This window comes from Felis catus, chromosome F1 (genome assembly GCF_018350175.1).
Source record: "Felis catus isolate Fca126 chromosome F1, F.catus_Fca126_mat1.0, whole genome shotgun sequence".
Classification (NCBI taxonomy): Eukaryota; Metazoa; Chordata; class Mammalia; order Carnivora; family Felidae; genus Felis; species Felis catus.
The window spans coordinates 5,209,398-5,230,446 of NC_058384.1; the positions used below are offsets into that span (position 1 = coordinate 5,209,398).

Sequence of the window (21,049 nt, forward strand, 5' to 3'; positions counted from 1 at the left end):
TTATCCTGACGTACGTCCCCTCTATACCCACTTCGTTGAGAGTTTTATCAGTGGACGCCGAATACCGTCAATTGCCTTTCTGCAGCTACTGAGATGACCGTATGATTCTTTTTTCTCATTTTCTTCATGTGGTATATCGCACTGATTGGTTCGCGATTGTGGAACCACCCTGCACCCCTGGGATAAATCCCACTCGATCACGGTACAGAATCCTTTCGATGTATTGCTGAATTTGGTTTGCTAATGTTTCGTAGAGGATTTTTCCATCTTTGTTCATCAGGGATACCAGCCTGTGATTTTTTTTTTTTTTTGTAGCGTCCTGGTCTGGTTTTGGTATCGGGGTGAAGTTGGCCTCGCAGAATTTGTTTGGAAGTGTACTCATCTCCTTCATTTTTGGAAAAGTTTGAGGTTAGGTATCACACCTTTGCGTGTTAGTCACCAGTCAAGCCGTCTGGTCGTGGACTACTGTTTGCTGGATTTAACCTCCCTAGTAAATTGGTCAGATTTTCTACTTACGATACAGTCTCGGGAGACTGTAAGTTTCTAGGAACGTCTGCTTCTCCTTGGTTGTCCAATCTATGGACAGAATTGTTCGCCATAGTCTCTAAGCTCCTTCGTATTTCTGTGGTGTCAGCTGCGATTTCTCGTTCACTTTTGATTTATTTGAACCCTGTCTCTTTTTTCCTTGGTGAGTTTGGCTGAAGGCTTGTCAATTTTGCTGATCTTTTTCAAAGAACCAGCTCTTAGTTTCACTGATCTTTACCACTGTCTTTTTAGTCTCCATTCATTTCTCCTCTGATCTTGAGTCCTTCCTTCCTTCCACTAACTTTGGGCTGTTTGTTCTTTTCTAATTCCTTTGGTGGAAGGTTAGGCTGTTTGAGATTTTTCTCATGAAGTCAAGTATTTTTAAATCTGGGAGGAGGGGAAATTCATGACACTTAAAACAACACAACAAAAACCTCTTGATTACTTGTGGAGAAGTGAGCTGGGCCAGCGGTCCCCCAGACCAGCTCCTGGTTAGACTGTGACTTGCCAAGAAACCCACGGGACTGGGTACACAGCTGCAGTCGCAGCTCTCATTTACTACAGGGAAATGGACGAAAAGTGCAGAGGAAACCATGCACAAGCTGTCAAAGGGCCTCTCCCCACGGAGTCACACAGGGTTCACTCAGGTCTGCCCCGCAAGGAGGGGCAACAACACATGTGAAATGTCCACCAGGGAAACTCACTGGACACCCAGCATCCAAGGTTTTATTTGTGCCTGTTCGTGTAGGCACCTGCTTCTCAGCATGTGCCAAGATTTGGGGTTCCCTGGAATGGGAGCAGGTGTCTTGCAGAAATCACGCTATGCACACAAGGTCAGGCCTGGTGAGCTGTCCTTCCATCTTGCGACTGTTGGCGGCCCTTCCGAAAGTCAAGTTCTCAGATGCCATCCAAGGCCCCAGGTCTTTTATAGGGACAGCAGCCTCTGACCCGTTTTAACTCTTTTTCTACACCCCCCCCCCTCCCCAAACTTAGCCAAGCTGTTCCAGCAAATATTACCAAAGGACCCTACACAGCAGGGTGAGGGCAACCTGGAGTTTTGATTTCAGTCACACCTTTTAGGGCTCCTGGACCTAGCCAGTTAGAGCAAACCCCACTAAAGCAAACCCGTAAAGGCTGACTTTAGAAAGCCGGGTGGCTTCCACCTGAGTTTTGGTGGGAACCCTCTTCACCCGGCCTGAGGTGGGGTCACGAAAGGGCACCCACACAAGAACCAATCCCAGAGGGCACACGTGACACCCCCAGAACGGGAGGTTTACAGCGTGAGGGCCCCCAAGCAGGGCACGCATGGGTCAGGCAGCACCGGCTGCAAGGCCCCCAGCGTGCTTCCTCACTGGCAGTGAACACCGTGGGACTCGCTCGAGGATGAGGATTTTTGTCCCCCCAAAGCCGGTAGGCTGAAATCCTAACCTCGAACTTGACCGCTGGTGGAAGTGGGGAGCCTGGGAGGTGGGCGGGTCATGAGGGCCCAGGCCTCACAAATAGGATCAGTGCCCTTACCAGGGATCTGAGAGCCCCGCACTCCTCCCGCAACCTGAGGCCAAGGCAAGAAGCGGCCTAGGACTTCCCTAGAAGGCTGCATCTGCCAGCGCCTGGATCCTGGACCTGAGAAAGAACGGTCTATTGTCTCTTAGCCACCGGGCCCGTGCTGCCCTGTTACCGCTGCCCAAACGCACTGACAGGGCTTCCGATCTGGCCTGAAAGATCAGTCGAATCTTGGAGGGTCTGCCCACAGACAGACCCAAACAGTTCGGTCCGTCCTCGAGACCAGGTCATCGGCCTCCACTCTGTGCGGCAGGTGCGGGAACAGCCTCTCTGCTGTGTCAGCACTGTCGCTGGCTCGCAGGTGAGCAGCCTGGCGGATCCAAGGTGCTCGCAGCAGCTCAGAAAGGCAAGACGCCACGGCTGGTCTTTAGGACGAGGGGAGGAGCAGCATCGAGAAACAGGTCATGAAGGCCGCCTCCCTGCCCGCACGCCTCCCCAGGTGCCAGGATTTTGGTTTTCGCGGTCACAAAATCAGTGTGCGCCGTTTGGCAATCCTAACTTTACGCTTTAAAAATTATCCTTTACTCTCATCTGGACTTTTTTTTTTTTTGGTCTGGAAAGGACATATATGAGAACAGAAGCTGTCACTGGAAAATATTTTTATGTGACAAACTAGATGGACACATCGTTATCAGGCACTGGTCAGGATGAAATCCTGAGTTTGCAGAAGATTTCACAACGGGTTTACAGGTCACCCCTCCTTCCCCCTGACCGTTTAACCTGTGAAGGGCCTAGGGAGGAACACCCCAATTCCGTGGCTGCTGCATTTGGTGACGGCTCTGCCTCACTAAGGAGCGCAGGGGGAGTGGGGGGAAGGCGGTCTGGATGCCCCCCTGCTGCCACCACTGCAGCAGCCGAGGGGCCCCGCTCTCCCCCACTTGTGGGTTTTGGCAAGGATCCCTGGTTAGCGACACGGGGCCGAGCGGCTGGGCGCAGGGGGCCCTGCTGGGGAACGAGCCCCTCCCGGGGCACACCTGCATGCCACCTGGACGGAGCGGTCAACATCCACGACACTTTTGTGGCGGAGGGCTCCGCGGACAGGGGTCTAGACCCGCAAGGGTCCCCAAGGAGGAGGCCGGTTCCTGGGCCCGCACCTGCTTTCAGTCTGGCCCGGCGTGGAGCAGACAAGGGCGGGTTTCGGCCGACAGTCCGGTGCAGGCAATTGGGATCGTGATTTCAGGATTTCGAGAAAAGGCCAGGACAGTAATGAGTGAGTGAACACGGTGCACAGCTAGGGAGCCACGTTTCTAAGGTTAAGCAACTGAGGTTTTCCTAGGCCCCTTTCAAGACCAGCTGACAAATAAACACGTCCGGCCGGAAAATCCTCACCTCCCCGCCTCAGATAACTGACAGTATAAGGGCTAATCAGTATCTAGAGACCGCGTTTTAAAACCCCAAAGTTCATCTGGAAACTGTCTCTCTCTGTACGTCGTCTGCTTTTAGAGGCTGCGAGAGGCAAAAACCCTATAAAAAATCCCAGTTGTGGAGACAGGCGTTCGTTTAATAATTGAGACTTAAATGCACCCACTCTGCGGCTGCAAGAGAGAGAGCTGTGTCCACTAACGCGTTTTCTCCCAGTATTCCCGAGACGGTCCCTGCATCCCCTATACAATTATAAGCACGAATCGTTTTACATCAACTCCTATCGTATAATCACAAAATACAAAGCCATTAAAAAATTCCCCTTTTCTTTCCTGACTGGGAATTTCTTCAAACCCCCAGCAGTAAATTTAGCCAAAACAGTTTGTTGTTCCAGCTGTCGGGGGAGGGCCGAGCTGGGAGGGGGTGGGGGCTCAGTAGCAGGGCCCCCCTGTCCCCCTTCCGACCTTGCTCCGGCCCCAGGAACGATTTCATCATGCCCCATCCACTCGGAGGAGGCAGCAACCAATGGTCAGCATTTCGGGCTCACCCACAACTCCACTTGGGGAATTGGGGGGCTTCCCTTTTCTCTTCCTGCCCGGAGAGGGAACGAAGCTCAGGCATCACCCGGGCCACACGTCCCTGCCTCACGTCAGCGGCCTGGCTAAAACAGCCAGGTGTCCTGGGGTTGCATCTGTCATTCCCAGTTCCACAGGCCACTTCCCCACTCGCAACGGACGGCAGCTGCCCCGTCTGCACACCGAGGACACGGGACTTGGTGCCATCCAGGATCTCTGCTGATTCTCCCATTCGATGGATCCCTGAACGCGTCTCCGGCAGATGAGGTCAAGGAGGCCTGAACCTTCTCATTCCTGGGGAGCAACCGGGTCGCCTCCGTGGAACTGGCGTATGCACAAGCCTGGGGGTGCTTCTGTAACTCCCATGTCGGCACAATCACTAGCGAGAAGATTCTGACTCAGCCGGCCGTGCAGGGGTGGAAGCGACGTGAATCTTGTGTCCTACCTCCTGCAGGTCCCAGGGACCCATTCCAGGCCGCACGCAAGCCCGGGCCTGTCCAGAGCCACGCGGGAAGGGATGAGGACCACCGGGATGGCAGCTCGTTCTGTCCCTCACACCCTCCGGTTTCCGCAGGATGGGACACTGCCCTGCCACCAGCCGCCACAGGTCAACAAGCGGAGAAGCTGTCTCAGGGCTAGCGGATTCTCCAGCCCTTATCTCACAGTCTCATGTCTTCCCTTTGGTTTCTGTTTTCAGGTCCTGCAATTGTCAGGTCTCCTGGCTTGGGAGTCCAGAACAGGGAAGGCAAGTAAGTGCCTGTGGGGTGTTCTGTTGGCAGAACGAAATTTCAAGACCGCAGAGATGGACGGCCTGTTAATAATTTTAAGCGCCAGGGAGAAAAATCATACTGGCAACTAATACAGAAAAAGAAGAATCTTGTGGCTAAGTAGCAGAAGTGGTTCAGGCTTTAATTTCTTTCTTTCTTTTTTAATTTTTTTAGCAGTGGAGACTTTTTTTTTTTTTGAAGTTTATTTTGAGAGGGAGTGAGAGAGAGCAAGGGCACATGTGAAGGGGGGTGGGGTGGGGGGAGAAAGGGCAGAGAGAGAATCCCAAGCAGGCTCCACACTGTCAATGCAGAGCCCAATGCGGAGCTCAACGCAGGGCTCGAACTCACCAAACGTGAGACCGTGACCTGAGCTGAGATCAAGAGTTGGACGCTTGGGGCGCCTGGGTGGCCCAGTCGTTTGAGTGTCCGGCTTCGGCTCAGGTCATGATCTCAATGTTCCCATGTTCGAGCCCGATGCTGGGCTCTGTGCTGACAGCTCGGAGCCTGGAGCCTGCTTCAGACTCTGTGTCTCCCTCTCTGTCTCTGCTCCTTCCCCGCTCATGCTGTCTCTCTCTCTCTCTCTCAAAAATAAATAAACTTAAAAAAAAAAAAAAAAGAGTTGGATGCTTAACCAACTGAGCCACCCCGGTGCCCCAGCATTAATTTCTTTAAAGAGGAAGTTCAGGTTGGAAGGGAACGGTTTAGGATAAGAAGGGACGATTATCAGCGCTCACCCTCCCCGCGGCGAAGTCGTGAATGGGGTCACAGTTTAACGCGGTGCCCACTCGGAAGCCACCGACCTCAGGAAGGCCGCTCAGATGAGGCAAAGAACCAGAATGCCACACTTTACGCAACACGAAGACTCGGGAAGACAAGGAGGAAACGAGCAAAGGAAAGAGCAGTGCAGTGGGCACACCGGCGGAGGTTCTGTGCCTGAAGGAGGCAGGGTGACAGCGGAGGGCGTGTGCCTGAAGGACCGCAGGGTGACACTTGCCTCCGACAGCGCCGAGGAGAAGTGGTTGCAGTTCTTGTGCATCAGGTGGTAGGCGTTGCCCTTGTACTCCTTGCCCAGCTCCTCCACAATCTTCTCTATGTCGTCCTCCAGGAAGTCCGTGCTCCCTAAAACTACAGCTTCTCTTAAAGAACGAAAAGGAAAAGAAAGAAAGAGAAACCACGGCTGTGTAAGTTTCAGGTATGGAGAAAGAGCGTGTTTCAAGACTTGCTCATTTCCAGGGATATTCTGACTGGTTAACAGAGCGGAGTTAATGCACTACGACTAGAAGGTAAATGAGATACCTTTACATTTTGTGTTACTTGAGCTTTTGCATTTCTACCATAATCTCTTAAGTCCGTTACTTCTAAATCATACCAATGCAAACTCGGGTCATTTTCTTTAGGAAGCAGCGTGTCATATACTGAAAACGCACGGTCCCGTTATTTTTACAAGCACCGTGGAAGCAGCCAGGTTACTGCAGACCCAAATCAGGCTGCAAATATTCCTGCTCAATTATACTGGCCAGTGAAGAGCTGGCCATAATCTTATTCAGAAATAGTCTTTTATGTTATTGGCTTCTGTGCCACGGGGACACAAACTAGCAAACAACTACAGTTTTGTTTTTTTTTTTTAACAGCATTATAAAAACCAACCAACCAACCAACCAACCCCCAAATTAAAAACCAAACACCCTCCACCCAACCCCCACCCTGGAAATGCGACAGACATGATATCCAACAGAAAGCAGAAGTTAAGTCAGATACAAATTGGGCATCCAAGAAAACTACAAATACCTAGAAAACCCTTTCATCTAGCAGTCCTGCCAAAAGGGACACCTGAGGAACAGACTCAGGACGGCACTAGAGCAAATCAGTGACAGGCTGGGAGAACCAGGAACTTAGTAGTGATCGACATGGGTAGTAGCCCTACCCTGAATTTCAATGTTAACCTCATTTCGCTATTTTCCACTTGGCAAGTTAATGATTATAGGCCCAGAAGGTTCTTTAGAGCTCCTTGAAACTAAGGTTCTAAGTATCTCTTCACATACAAACCTTAACTAAGAAATGGAAATTTGGATCATTAAGCATTCAAATTCTCGGTAAGGTCCAGAGTATTTTGGTTTCTCGATAGGCGTACTGCATGCACCTTAACAATAGTTTCTCAGCTAATCAACTGTTCGGGTATTTCAAATGTATCAACAGTATCCCTTTCATTGGGAAAAATGAAAAGATTACAAAAAAAAAAAATCCTACCATTTCTTTTTCTCTTCATGCATTTTATGAAAAAAATTTTCATTTGTTTGGAGTACAGTTGACACGCAACGTTACGTTAGTTTCAGGTGTACAACACAGCGATTCTACATCTTTGTATGCTGTGCTTGCACTCGCCAGGAGAGTAAAGAGGTTTCTAATAGTGTCAGGTAGGTCACAGCGACCCTTTCTTCCATCTCTCTGCACGGGAGTCTGAGGGGGAAGCTATCACTCACATACACACGTTTTCTAAGGCAGAATCCAAGTTACATACTAAAGTAAGAACATTTCTAAAGTACACAAAATAACTCACGTGGGTCCTGAAAAAAAGCAAAAGACTAGGTTATTTCAGGCACTTCATCTGGCCGATTCTCATCTTTACACAAACTCCGATAGGTTCGACTTTAAAATAAATGTCAGCAACTAAAACAGCGTTAAAGAAACATTTTAACTTCCTAGATTTTAGTCTACAGAGTGACTTCCATAGGCCTGAAAACAAGCTTTGGCACCTAAGACAGTGTAATAAAAATTATCCTCCCTACTTACTTAAATTTAAATGTTTCTCCTAGTTCAGAAGCATTTCCTGGGGAAATTTCAAATATTCCAGAAAAGGGGTAAGGATGGCCACCATAAGCAAATTCTGAAAAGAGAAAACTCATGATTTTTAGTATTTATCACACAAAACTTAACCAGAATGCTGAATTAGCTTTAATAAATGATGAGGATAATAACGACACCATCTAAATATTTTCCAGTTTATCAATGCTTTCACAAATATCTCAGTCTCGTTTAGCTGTTACGTGTAACAACAGTCGATACAAAAGGCCTGATTCTGATAAACGAAAGACACTCAAAGGTGACCCTGACTCGTCCCCTCTTGTTGGCAGGAGGAGGGTGACTATCGCAGGTGACCATGGTCTCTCTGCCCATGTGTCGTGCCAAAAGACATGGGCGGTCAGTTCTGCACTTTGCCACTTTCCAAATTGAAGGCATCAAATTTCAAACTCAACACTTTACTGGAGAAACTGACTAACAGTAATGAGCTTTCATGGCTCATGGGTTGAAGGCTCTTGGTTTATCTTTGAATAATGAAACATTACCAAACCTGGAAAACTGAATTCAATCCCCCTCATTCAAGAAAACAAGCAAGCTGCCGAGTTAACGTATACACCTCTCCACACACACTCTCGCGGAAGATCTTTCAGCTCTGCGGGAACTACTTGTACTGAAGGATCATGGGATATAAACTCTCATCCAGAACAGAAGCGGAGAAGGAAGGAATTCAAATTTCTGGTATGAGATATTTAGATATTTAAGTGGCAAATCTTAGTGGACTTACTTAAAAAATTAACAAACAAATGTTTAAATAAATCTCATCTCTTAAAATTTATTAAATCTAATCGTGAAAGGTCTTAGAACAAAGCATGGGTGAGAACAAGGCACATACCAAGTTTACTTTTGATTCAGACCTTCCAGAAAAAAAGCAAAGGTCTGGATAAGAAAGTGTTTGGCATTCAGTTCTGAAATACACGTTAAAACTTATCTTAACGATAGGACTTTATAATAAACCTTGTCGATAATCAGGTTGGATACGGAAAGATTATGTTTAGATTTTTAACTTCCTCAAGTCCATTAAGGAAAGTCACAGAGCCATTTATTCATCTGTTCAAGAAGCGTCATTTACTTTCAGGAAGACATCTGACCTTAGCTTTGCTAAACTTATACGAACATGTTTCGAACCATGTTTCTGAAGACTCCTGAATCATTTGGTGGAGGGGTGCAATGATTAGACAGGTAACAGAATAATGACTGGCACGTAAGAACACCTGGGTTCAAGTCCTAGTTCTAAGAACTATTAGCAGCTGATCTGATCTGACTTCCAGCTGATCTGAGCTTTGGTTTCTTCGCTTGGAAAATGGAGAAAGCGCCACAGGCCCACACGTCCTTCTCTACTTCACAGCAACGGGATCAAGCGGTTCACAACTTGGTAGCACTTAGAAAACTATAACACCAGAGATTCAGTTAAAGGGGAAACACGCAACTCTGGCAAAAGCCAAGTCAAACAAGGGCGCAAACCCACAGATGACGAGGCCACCTGCAGCAACACGTAGTGACTGCTGACTCTTTGGGCAAGAGCCTCCTTGCTTTTGGGGATTAATTATCTGGGAGACAGACAGTGCAGGCTTCCAACTCACACGGAGCTTAAATGGCACATCTTTATAGCGAACGTGTGATACGCTACGCTGCACCCAGAAGCGACTGGTGTGGGATGTAAGAAAGGGACAGGAGAAGCACCACACCGACCCAGGTAGGTAATGGAGCCTCTTCCTTGCACCAGCTACAGCAGGGATGCGGTCTTCACGGGGAACTCCGGGTGGACTGCAACGCATATTCTCAGAGGGCCCGCACAAAGGCCGCCTGACTGAAGCACGTGACAGACATTTCTGCTACGGGGTGAGTTTAGGATTCAAAATAATGTATTTTTACAACCCCGACGAAACTGGAAATGTGGTCCGTCTTATGCAGATCATTACTGCTTACAGCTTGACCTGGAGGAAATTATCCTGCACCAGCAGCGGGAATTAGAACAAAGGAAAAAGCTGTTAAAAACAAAGCTGCTTGGTTTGAGTGGCTCCTGTCATATTTATCATAATTAAGGGCAATGAAGAATAAAAGGGCTTGGGCTAATGACAAAGGCCATCATTCTTGAGCAAAAAGCTAGATGGAACCAAGGGCAGGATTTGCTCAGTGATATTTTCCAGCCTTATAACTACACACTTGCAAGTCTCCAAAAACAAAATTTAATACTGAAATTCCCTCAGGAAATTGGTATTTCAAGTATGACACTCTAGCACCAATACTCTTCCAACCAGAATGACGGTTTTTCAAAGCACAAGGCTTCTTAGGAACTCCAGTATTTGTCAGAGCAAAACTGTGGCGGTGAAATAATCCAAGAAGCAACTGCTTTTTAAGCCGCTGTATTTGGGAGAAAAGATAACTCAACGAACGTTATGTTCATGAACTTGAGTACTTTCTCCTCAAATGCATTCAACTTTGGGCATTTTCCCAGACTGCAGTACAAAATGTGGGGAGATTTTCTTCTACTTTCTGCAGTAATGTATGGAAGCAGTTGCAAAAAAAGAGGAGACCTATAGTGATGATTTTGCGAGCGCTTTAGGAGAAAACAGTCTTCGGAAAGCCTGTTCACACGGTGGGTACACGTACCTCTGCCGTATACTTCAATTCCTGAATGAAAAACTCCAATTCCGATGGACGAGGTGTATTCATTCATCCAGTACTAGGAAAAAAAGGAGAGATTCAGAATATCTGTTCGTTTAAAACACAGCGCCACACGATAGCAATTATGACCCCTAAGTCCTTCACGGAACATCTAGGTCTTTCTAAGTCCATTTCTCAGTATTTTTCCTTCTGGCCTCCAAACGCCGTGATAAAGGATTGGTCCAATCTCTGCACCTCTGCTGGTACTATGATTGCCTCCATTTGCAAAGGCTTAGAGCATAAACCATAAGACCTAAACCTGGTCAGGTTGGGGGGAAAAACGGATATAAAAGCTCTCCTGTGACTTAAAAAAAAAAAAATCACATATAATTTATGCTTTCACATCTATTTTTCTTCTAGCTTCAGCTTTTCCTTCCATTCTCTGGTGAGCTCCCTGAAGACCAGGAGATGTCTTACTAGTTTTCAAAAACACTTGAAAAACACCCATATGGCATTTCTGTCCTGGCTCAGTCTGAAGCTGGATAATGATAATATAGGAACAAATAAGAAGAGGCACAAAGGCTCCCACAACCTTCTTACCATCGGCAGGAAGAAAACATTCCCAGGAAAGGTAGTATCTGAACTGGGTTTTTAGGAACCAATGAAATTTCCTCGGATAGAAAGTGGGGGGGGTGGGGGGGTGGGATGGGGCATAGGGGGATGGGGAGAAATGTCTGGAGGAGTGAAGGGAGTGCACCAGCATCGTGATGTGAATGCTGGGGGTGACCGTGGAGAAGCACAAGGACTGGAAAGGGCCTACCTAGAAGAATCGATGAGTCAAGAGCTCATTAAACAAACACTTAGGCGGCACTTAACAGTGTTACAAACCCATTAGATTTCTTCCAGGTTTAGAGGATAATTTGTCTTGAATTTTTCTGGGTTTATTCAAGTTTTACCCTTGGTTCCAGACCCCTAACCAGTTTCTCCCAGACCCAGGGGAGCGCACATTCACATACATTGCCGCAGGAAGCATAAATGGGCAAAATCGATTTATTTTGTCCTAAAATGTACCCGGAAGAAAAACGAAGCAGTAATAAGCAAGGGATATTTGAAAAAGAATAAGGAACTTTCTTATCTAGATATTGATACATTCATTAAACTGCTTTAGAACAAGATCCTTGCGTACATAAGAATCTGGTGTATGATAAAGTTGGTGTTTATGATTAACGATAAAGGATGAAGTATTAAAAATGTGTTGACAAAATACATTATGCATAAAGATACACTTCATGTACCTAAGAATTCCAGTGTGCCTAAAAATAACCACAGAGAAGAAAATAAAATAGATTGAAAAAAATCTTAACTGAGAAAAGATGACCTAGATAAAAGCAAAACCTTAGAACTTACACCGGAAAACCACAGACGTTTGACAAACATTTCCAACTTTTTATTGGGTAAAACCGCATGAATGACATCAAAAGATAAACCACACACAGGGGGGCAAATTCGTAACACTCCATAGCAAAGGTTAGAATGAGCTGCGTCTTCCTCTCTAAAAGTTTCTCTTTGGTTCCTGAGATTCTCTTTGGTTCCTGAGTCAGGAACGTCGTCATCTGAATCAGTTTGATTTTGGATACAGCAGTGAGGGTACATATAGGAAGGGATTTCTCAAGACTTTATCAAATCTACGTAATTCCAGAGTTTAGGTAGCAGAAATTCAGACCACAAAGGATACAGTGTACGAAAGCTCCATTAAAAAAATAACCCCCATGGACAAGTGAGAAATCACAGTAGAAATCAGTGGCTAACAAACATGAATGAACATTCTCACTAGAAAACAAAAAAATATTGATGAAAACAGTAAGCTACCATTCTTTTCTTAACCCATCAGATTGGCAAATATAAAAAATATTGCTAAATATTGCCGGTGTTGGTAAGGGTGTGAGGAAGCTACTGCAGAAGTGTGAATCAATGATAGTTAATTAACCATTCTACCTCTTGGAAATCTATTCTATAGAAATACTTGAACATATGCAGAGACATACTCCAGGATATTCACTGCAGCTGTCTAGAATACTAAAAACCTAGAAACAACATAAATATCAGTTACGGTAAATCCGTAGTATAAACTATCATACAGCTCCTAAGAGTGAGGTAACTCAGTACAAAGGGACATAAAAAGACACATAAAGTAAAACACCAAGTCACGATATGTTATCTGTAGCATGGTCACATTATTTGCAAAATAAATAAATACACCCTTCGTGCATGTTTACACGCTAAATATGGAAAAAATACAAAAAAACTGCCATCAACTACAGCAAAAGAAAGTTTGAAGGAGACAGTTCAATCTCTGTTCACAGTTTGGGAAAGGGGCGCAGCTACAGCAGGGGCAGGGGTGCAGTATAAAGGGATACTTTCACATTTTTACCTGAACATTTGAAGACAGTTATTGAGGTGTAATTGACAATGTTACACAAGTTTCAGCTGTGTAACACAGCGATTTGATATTTACACACACTGTGACATGGTCCCCCTAGTAAGTCTGGTTCCCCTCTTTCACCTTACAATGTTATTGACGTACAATACATCCCAGTGAGCTATTTATTTTATAACTTGAAGTATGCACTCCTTACTCCTCTTCACCCATTTTGCCCTCCCTTTCCCAAAGACCCTCCCCTCTGGCAACCACCACCCTGTTCTGTGTAAGTCTGGGTTTTTGTTCTGTTTTGTTTTATAGATTTCACACATAAGTGAAAGCAGGCAGTATTGGTCTCTTTCCGTCTGCGTCTGCGTTATTTCACTTCTAATACACTCAAGGTTCATCCGTGCTGCAAATAGTAAGACTTCGTTCTTTTTTATGGCTGAGTAATATTTACATGCTATACTACTCATATGGCTGAGTTCTCAATCAGTCAATCAACCACATTTGCTTTAGCTGTTCATTCACAGATGGACAACTAGGTTGCTTCCATCATCTTGGTTACCGTAAATAAATCTGCAATGTACACAGGAATGCACGTATCTTTTTGGATTAGTGTTTTCATTTTCTTTGGATAGATACCCAGAGTACTGGAACTGCTGGCTTATAAAGTTGCTCATGTTTTAACTTATTGAGGAGTCTACATACTATTTCCCATGGTGGTGGCACTAATTTACAATCCTACCGATAATGCAGGAGGGCTCCCTTTTCTCCATATTCTGTTATTTCTTGTCAGAAGAAATACCTTGTCAGGTAACAGCCATTCTGACAGGTGTAAGGTGAGATTTCACTGTAGTTTTGATTTGTGTTTCCCTGATGATTGGTGATGTTGAACATCTTTTCATGTACCTGTACGTCTTTGGAGAAACATCTCTTCAAATCATCTCCCCATTTTTTAATCAGACTGTTTTTTGCTACTGGGTTGTGTCAGTTCTTTACATATATTTCGCCCACTCGGCGGGTTGCCTTTTCATGTTGCTGATCATTTCCTTTACTGCACAGAAGCTTTTTAGTTTGATGTAGTTCCATTTGTTTATTTTTGCTTTTGTTGCCCTTGCCTTTGGAGTCAGATCCAAAAAAAAAAAAACATTGCTAAGACCAGTATCAAAGAGCTTATCACCGCCTCTGTCTTCTAGGAGCTTCATAATTTTAGGTTTTACATTCAAGCCTTGAATCCATTTTGAACTGATTCTGTATATGGTGTAAAACAGTGAGCAGCTTCATCCTTCTGCACGGAGCTGTCTGGTTTTCCCAGCACCATTTATTAAAGACACTGCCCTTTCCCTATACTCTATTCTTGCCTCCTTTGTGGTAAATCAACTGACCAAAAAATGCACGGGTTTATTTCCATGCTCTCTACTCCTTTCTACTGATAGATCTGTCTGTTTTTATGCCAATATCATACTGTTTTGATTACTAGAGCTTTGTAGTATTTGAAATCAGGGAGTGTGATAGCCCCACTTTGTTCTTCTTTGTCAAAATTGGTTACTCAGGTCTAAAATCTGTTTAGAATTATTTCTAGTTCTGTGGACACTGCCACTGGAATTTTAACAGGGACTGCACTGAATCTGTAGATTGCTTTGGATAGCATGGACATCTTAACACTATTAATTTTTTCAGTCCTTGAGGACGAAATATCTTTGCTTTTTACTTGTCTCCAATTTTTTTCATGAATGTATTATAGTTTTCAGTATATAGGTCTTTCACCTCTTTGACTAAATTTATTCCTAGGTATTTTACTCTTTTTGATTCAACTGTCAATGGGACGTTTTCTTGATTTTTTCTTCTGACAAGTCTGTTACCAGTATACAGAAACACAACTGATTTTTACATATTATTTTTGTATCCCGCAACCTGAGTTTTTTATTAGTCCTAGCAATTTCTATATATGTATGGTATCACGTCATCCGTAATAGCGGCCGTTTTACTTCTTTCTTTCCAATTTGTATGCCTTTTATTTATTTTTCTTGCCTAATTCCAGTTATATGCTGAATAAAAGTGGGGAGAGTGGGCATCCTTGTTTTCTTCCTGATTTTGGAGAAAAAGGAGGAGGTTGTTGGAGAACAATGTTTACCGGGTCTCAAAGTATCGTACCCGACATTTCTCTAAATTATAAGAAAAAGAAAGACACCTTTGACAATATGAAAAAAAATATGGTGAATATCTTATGTGGGTGATTGAACAGAATCACCAACAGCTGGACACACCGATGTTACGTGCCTCCTGATGTGATAAAATAGAAAGGCCACAACGTTTTCTTTGCTGGTTTTGTCAAGATATGTTTAACATATCGTATGCTTCCATAAGGAAAAAAAATCAGTAAGGCTGGACTACGGGATATTCTATAAGTAACCTGGTCTTTTCAAAAATAGTGACATCAAAGTCAAAAGAAGAGTGGTTATTACTCTTTAAAGAAGATGAAAAAGATACGACAACTAAATGCAATGAAGGAACCCTGACGGCATCTTACATTAAACCCCCGTCTTCTTCCCCAAGACTTTATTAGGGGAAATAATAACGAATGGGAAAATTCTTGGGTGTCATAACAGTACTGTGGTTAGGTAGAGAGAATGCCCTGTTAGGTAGGAAATGCATGTTCAAGTATTTTGAGATGAAATGTTGTAATGTTTGTGACTTAACCGTGTGGGTGTGAATGCGGGTATGTGTATGTGTAAGAGAGGGTATGAGAAAGCAAACGTGGTTAAAAATTGGTGACTCCGGGTGAAGAGTATACAGACCACTCTTCTTTCCAGTTTTCCTTCTCTGAAGCCATAAACATTTTCAAAATAAAAACTTAGGGGGAACTAAAGAAAATGATCTGGCTCTCGCCTCCTTACAAGAGAAGAGAGGCTTTTTCCATTTTTCTTGCTATCCTCCTCCTTTCTCTCCCTTTTCAGAGAAAGAGTAGAAAACACCACAAGGGGATCAGCTAGTCTGCACACAGTTTTTGCTAGGCTTCTGCAGCCACTGGCTGGTTTCCTTTTCTCTAAGACTTAAACTGCCTTTTCCATTTGAAAAATTCCATTGTTTATGCTGTTTGCAACCAATAATTTGGTCTGTGTACTGTTGATTTCCTTAACAACAGCACCGACAGGCTTTTGTTCTGGATGCAGACAGCTCCGCTTTAAATGTGACCTTTTCTCTTTTTATAGAGTAGCTTCTCTTTCAAAATATAGAATATTCTCCACAGAGATATATCCAAAATGGTTTATCTGCGATAACTCAAAAGGTTTTACACTCTTAGGAAACGAAACATTTATTTCCATTTAATGTCTAGTATCGCTTAACTTTAACAATTTATCTTTTAGGTGAGCAGTAAATAGCTTTTTCCAAAAGTGCTTTTCTAATAAATTTCCATAATGGGAATCTAAATGCTTTATTAACAGAAAGGTTTTCACGAAAATAAAAACCATACACAAACGGTGACTTCTGGCCAGGAGTTAAGACAGGGAGGGCAAGGAGGGGAATGCACTTGCCAGAGTGGGGATCTTGAACTCAGATCTTTTATTTTCTGCCCTTTCACAACTGAAAATAATCTCTCCGATGCTTAGAACTCCTTTAAGTTGCCTGGGTAGGTACTCTACTGCTTTAGAGTTGGAAATGTCCCTGCATTTGAGACTTTACATTCTACAAAAGAAAAATGTGTTTGTTTTGATGCATTTTTAGAGTTGGAAGATCTGTAAAATATGAGAAACATAAAAATGAGAGAGAAATGTCCTATCCAAACATCTGGCCAGTCCCTTGGAGTTCACCCTAAGGAGATCTGATCTCCATAACGTTTCTAATGAATTGCTGACACACGACAATGGCAAATGAACACTGGGTAGCATTCACCTCCACTCTCAGATGGAAAGTTGGACCATCAGGTCAAGTGTTTTTGTTCAAGGTTTTGAAGCCTACAAGTTGCCAGGAAGAGGAGGTCTTAACCCAGAGACATTCCTTTGGACAGTATTAAACAGCAGAAGCTTACCCCCTCCTAACATCATTTTTTTTTCTCAAAGGCTGTGTCTCAATATTCTGTGCCGGGCAGGCATTAAAGTTGAGGCTGTTTATTCACTGTTAGCAAGAACAATGGGAGACTCGACAGTACTTTGACTCTCATGTTTCTTTGTAGTTTCTATACCTAGAAAGCCCCCAAGTTTAAGAGTTAATTTCTTTGTGAGATTAAAGTAACTCTTTACTAGTTGGAAATCTATGACTAGATCTCTTTACTGGCCTTACAGAAATAAAAAGGATTACATGGAATGCTATGAACAACCGTATACCAACTGAGACAGAACAAATTCCTGAAAAGACACAAACTACCAAAACTGGCTCAAGAAGAAATAAAAAATCTGACTAGATCTATAACAAATGAGAATGGAGAGGGAGAGGGAGAGGGAGAGGGAGAGGGAGAGGGAGAGAGAGAGAGAGAGAGAGAGAGAGAGAGAGAGAATAGTAATTTAAACTACCCATGAATAAAAAGACTATACCCAGATGATTTTGGTGAATTCCACCAAATACTTAAGAATCTAGTACCAATTCTTCACAAACTACTCCCGAAGAAAGAAAAGGGAACATTTTCCAATTTATTCTACGAGGCCACAATGAACTTGACACCAAACACAAAGACCTCATGAGAAAACTACAGACCAACATCTCTTATAAACATAGACTCAAAAATCCTCAACCAAATACTAGCAAATTGGCTCCAGCAACATATAAAAAAGGGCTATACACTGCGACCAAGTGAGATCTCTTCCAGGAATGTAAAGTGGGTTTAATATTCAACAAATTAATGTCCTAAACCATACCAACAGAATAAAGGGCAAGCCCCACACAATCATCTCATTAGGTGCAGATAAGCACTTAACAAAATCCAACACTCTTTCAGGATAAAAACACTCAACAAACTAGGAATATAAGGAAACTTCCCCAGTCTGATAAAAGGCATCTATGAAAAGCCACAGCTGGCATCATACTTAATGGTGAAACACTTTAGGCTTTCTTTCCCTTTGAGATCAGGAACAAAACAGCAATGTCTGCTCTTGCCCCTTCCAAGAGACTGTACTGGAAATTCCAGCCAGGGCAATTGCAGAAGAAAAAGAAATAAAAGACACCCAGATTGGAAAAAAAGAGGTAAAATTATCTCTATTTGCAGATGACGTACTCTTGCATATAAAAATCTTAAGAAATCCACTAAAAATCTATTAACACTAATAAACAAGTTCAGCAAGATTGTAAGGCACAAGATTAATATACAAACATCAACTGTATTTCTGCATCCTAGCAATGATGAAACTAAGAAAATTCCATTTACAGTTACAGCAAAAAATATTTAGGGATAAATTTAACAAAAAAATGTAACTCTGTATCTGAAAACGATAAAACATTATTAAATACCTAAATAAATGGAAAGACTTTCCATGCTCACAGAATATAAAACTTAATATTGTTAAGATGGCAATCTTCCCCAAGTTGACCTGTGGAATCACTGCAATCTCAATTTTTTATTGTTGTTGCAGAAATTGGTAAGATAATGCTTGAAGTCTAATATCCAAAACAATCTTGAAAAAGTCTGAAGACTGACACTTCTTGACTTTAAAACTTAGAATTGAGCTATAGTAACTGCAGACATACAGATCAATGGAGAAGAAGTCAGTTTAGAAATAAACTCTTACATGTATGATTAACTGATCATTGACAAGGGTGCTGAGACAGTTCAATGACGGAAAGAAAGTTCTTTTAAAAAATGAAGCCAAATAGGGTGCCTGGTGGCCCAGGGGGTTCAGTGTCTGACTTCAGCTCAAGGTCATGATCTCCAAGTTCTGGAGTTTAAGCCCCACGTCAGGCTCTGTGCTGACAGCTCAGAGCCTGGAGCCTGCTTTGGATTCTGTGTCTCTCTCTCTGCCTCTCCCCTGCTCGTGCTCGCTCATGCTCTCTCTCCCTCAAAAATAAACATAAAAAAATTAAAAAAAAAAAAAAAGGAAAGAAAGAAAGAAACTCGAACTGGACATCCACATGCAAATGAATGAAGCAGGACCCCCACCTTACACCATATACAAAAATTAACTCAAAACAGATCAAAGACCTACATGTAAGAGTAGCAAACTATAAAACCTTTAGAATAACAAAAGTGTATCTTCATGATCTTATATTAGACAATGGCTTCATAGTTGTGACACCAAAAGCATGAGCAACAAAAGAAAAAAGCAGAATAAATCAGATTCACAAAAACTCAGACATTGTACGTTCAAAGTTCAAAGGGCACTATAAAGAATTTGTAAAAGGGCAACCCACAGAATGGGAGAAAATAGTGGCAAATCACATATTCGGTAAGGCATGTATATCCAGAATATATAAAGAGCTTTTAGAATTCAAGAACAGGACATATAATCCAATTTAAAAAATGGGCAAAGGATCTAAACAGGCATTTCTCTAAAGAAGGTACACAAGTCAAAACCATTAAATACCACTTCACGCCCACTTCAATGACAATAATCAAAAAGACAAACACAAGCTGACAAGGATGTGGGGAAACAAATCCTCATACGCTGCTGATGGGAATTCAAAATGGCACGGCAGTTTTGGGAAAGTTTGGCATTTCCTCAAAATGTTACACCTAAAGTTACTCTATGAGCCAACAATTTCACTCCTGGGTTTACACCAAGAGAAACTGAAAATACACAGTGACATGAAAACTTGTAATCAACATTCATAGCAGTATTACTTAACGATAACCAAAAACCAGGAACAATCGAAATGTCCATCAACCGATGAATGAATGAAACGTGATATATGTATACAATGTAACACCACTTCTCAACAAAAGGGAATGGAGTACTGATGGCAGGGGACAACATGAACGGACTGTGAAAACATGCCACGTCAGGAAAGACCACACAGCGTATGGTTTCATTTACACGAAATGCCCGGAACAGGTAACTTAAGAAAACAAAGTATAGCAGTGGTTACTTTCGGCTGGGAGGTCTGCAGGGAAATGGAAGTGTTTGCTAACGGGATGGGGTTTCTTTTCAGGGTGAAGACAAATTTTTAACATGGAGTGTGATGATGACTGTAGGATTCTGTGAACACACTAAAATCCACTGAACTGCACACAAAGGGTGACCTGGATGGCATGTGAATTATATCTCAAGAAAATGGTTCAAAAAACGCAAAGAACAGAAATAAAGGATCTATGAACTGCAGAAGAGCCTGTCATCTTGTAGTTGGCAAACTTAAAAACTGTTCTATAAATACCAAGTGTCCCCCAAGGACAAATTTTCCTTCGAATACAATACATACTTAGTTCCTTTGGAAAAAAAAAAATAAGGAAATTTGGCATTATCGGAAAGTTTTCCCACTGTTAGCAAAATGAAAACCAAAAAAATTCATGAAGGAAAAAAAAGTTTCCACTTTCCTGTGCTTACTCTAACAAATGGTCCAATGTAAACTTCAATCTGAGTGAAATAAAATATGCAGATCATGACTGTGGGCCTTTCGACCAAAACAAAAACAATGAAAAATATACAAGCTACTGTAAAACATTTTCTTTAAAAAAAAAGTTTTAATGTTTACTTATTTTAGAGACAGAGAGAGCACAAGAGGGGGAGGGGCAGAGAGAGAGGGAGACACAGAATCTGAAGCAGGCTCCAAGCTCTGAGCTGTCAGCACAGAGCCTGACATAGGGCTTGAACCCCCAAACCATGAGATCATGACCTGAGCTGAAGTTGGATGCTTGACCGATGGAGCCACCCAGGCACCCCTGGTAAAACATTTTCTTTTTAAAAAAATTTTTTTTTCAACATTTATTTATTTTTGGGACAGAGAGAGACACAGCATGAACGGGGGAGGGGCAGAGAGAGAGGGAGACACAGAATCAGCAACAGGCTCCAGGCTCTGAGCCATCAGCCCAGAGCCCGACGCGGGGCTCAAACTCACGGACCGCGAGATCGTGACCTGGCTGAAGTCGGACGCTTAACCGACTGCGCCACCCAGGCGCCCCATGTAAAACATTTTCTAATGACACAAAGGGTGGTCCAATTAGTTCTTGAACTCTTATCCCCAGTCAAAAGCCTTTAAATAGGTTACTTCTCAAATTTCGGACAGCTGCCTTCAAAAATCACATAGAAGCCAGGCTATAAACAAATAACACATCAAGAACAGACAAAAAGATGGGGCGCCTGGGTGGCTCAGTTGGTTAAGCGTCTGACTTCGGCTCAGGTCATGATCTCACGGTTCTTGGGTTCAAGCTCTGCATCTGTACTGACAGCTTGGAGCCTGGAGCCTGTTTCAGATTCTGTGTCTCCCTCTCTCTCTGCCCCTCCCTCACT

General features: G+C 43.3%; 1 protein-coding gene across 3 annotated transcripts in view; it reads right to left on the reverse strand.

The window, feature by feature from the left end:
* Positions 1–21,049, reverse strand: part of DESI2 (desumoylating isopeptidase 2) — a 45,401-nt gene that overhangs the window by 3,909 nt on the left and 20,443 nt on the right. For all 3 annotated transcript variants that reach the window (XM_023248031.2, XM_045048421.1, XM_011290833.4), the window contains exons 2-4: positions 10,262–10,334; positions 7,583–7,676; positions 5,787–5,928 (exon numbers count right to left, since the gene is read on the reverse strand). In XM_023248031.2, coding sequence (XP_023103799.1) covers positions 5,787–5,928; positions 7,583–7,676; positions 10,262–10,334 — 309 coding nt within the window. The remainder of the gene's footprint in view (positions 1–5,786; positions 5,929–7,582; positions 7,677–10,261; positions 10,335–21,049) is intronic.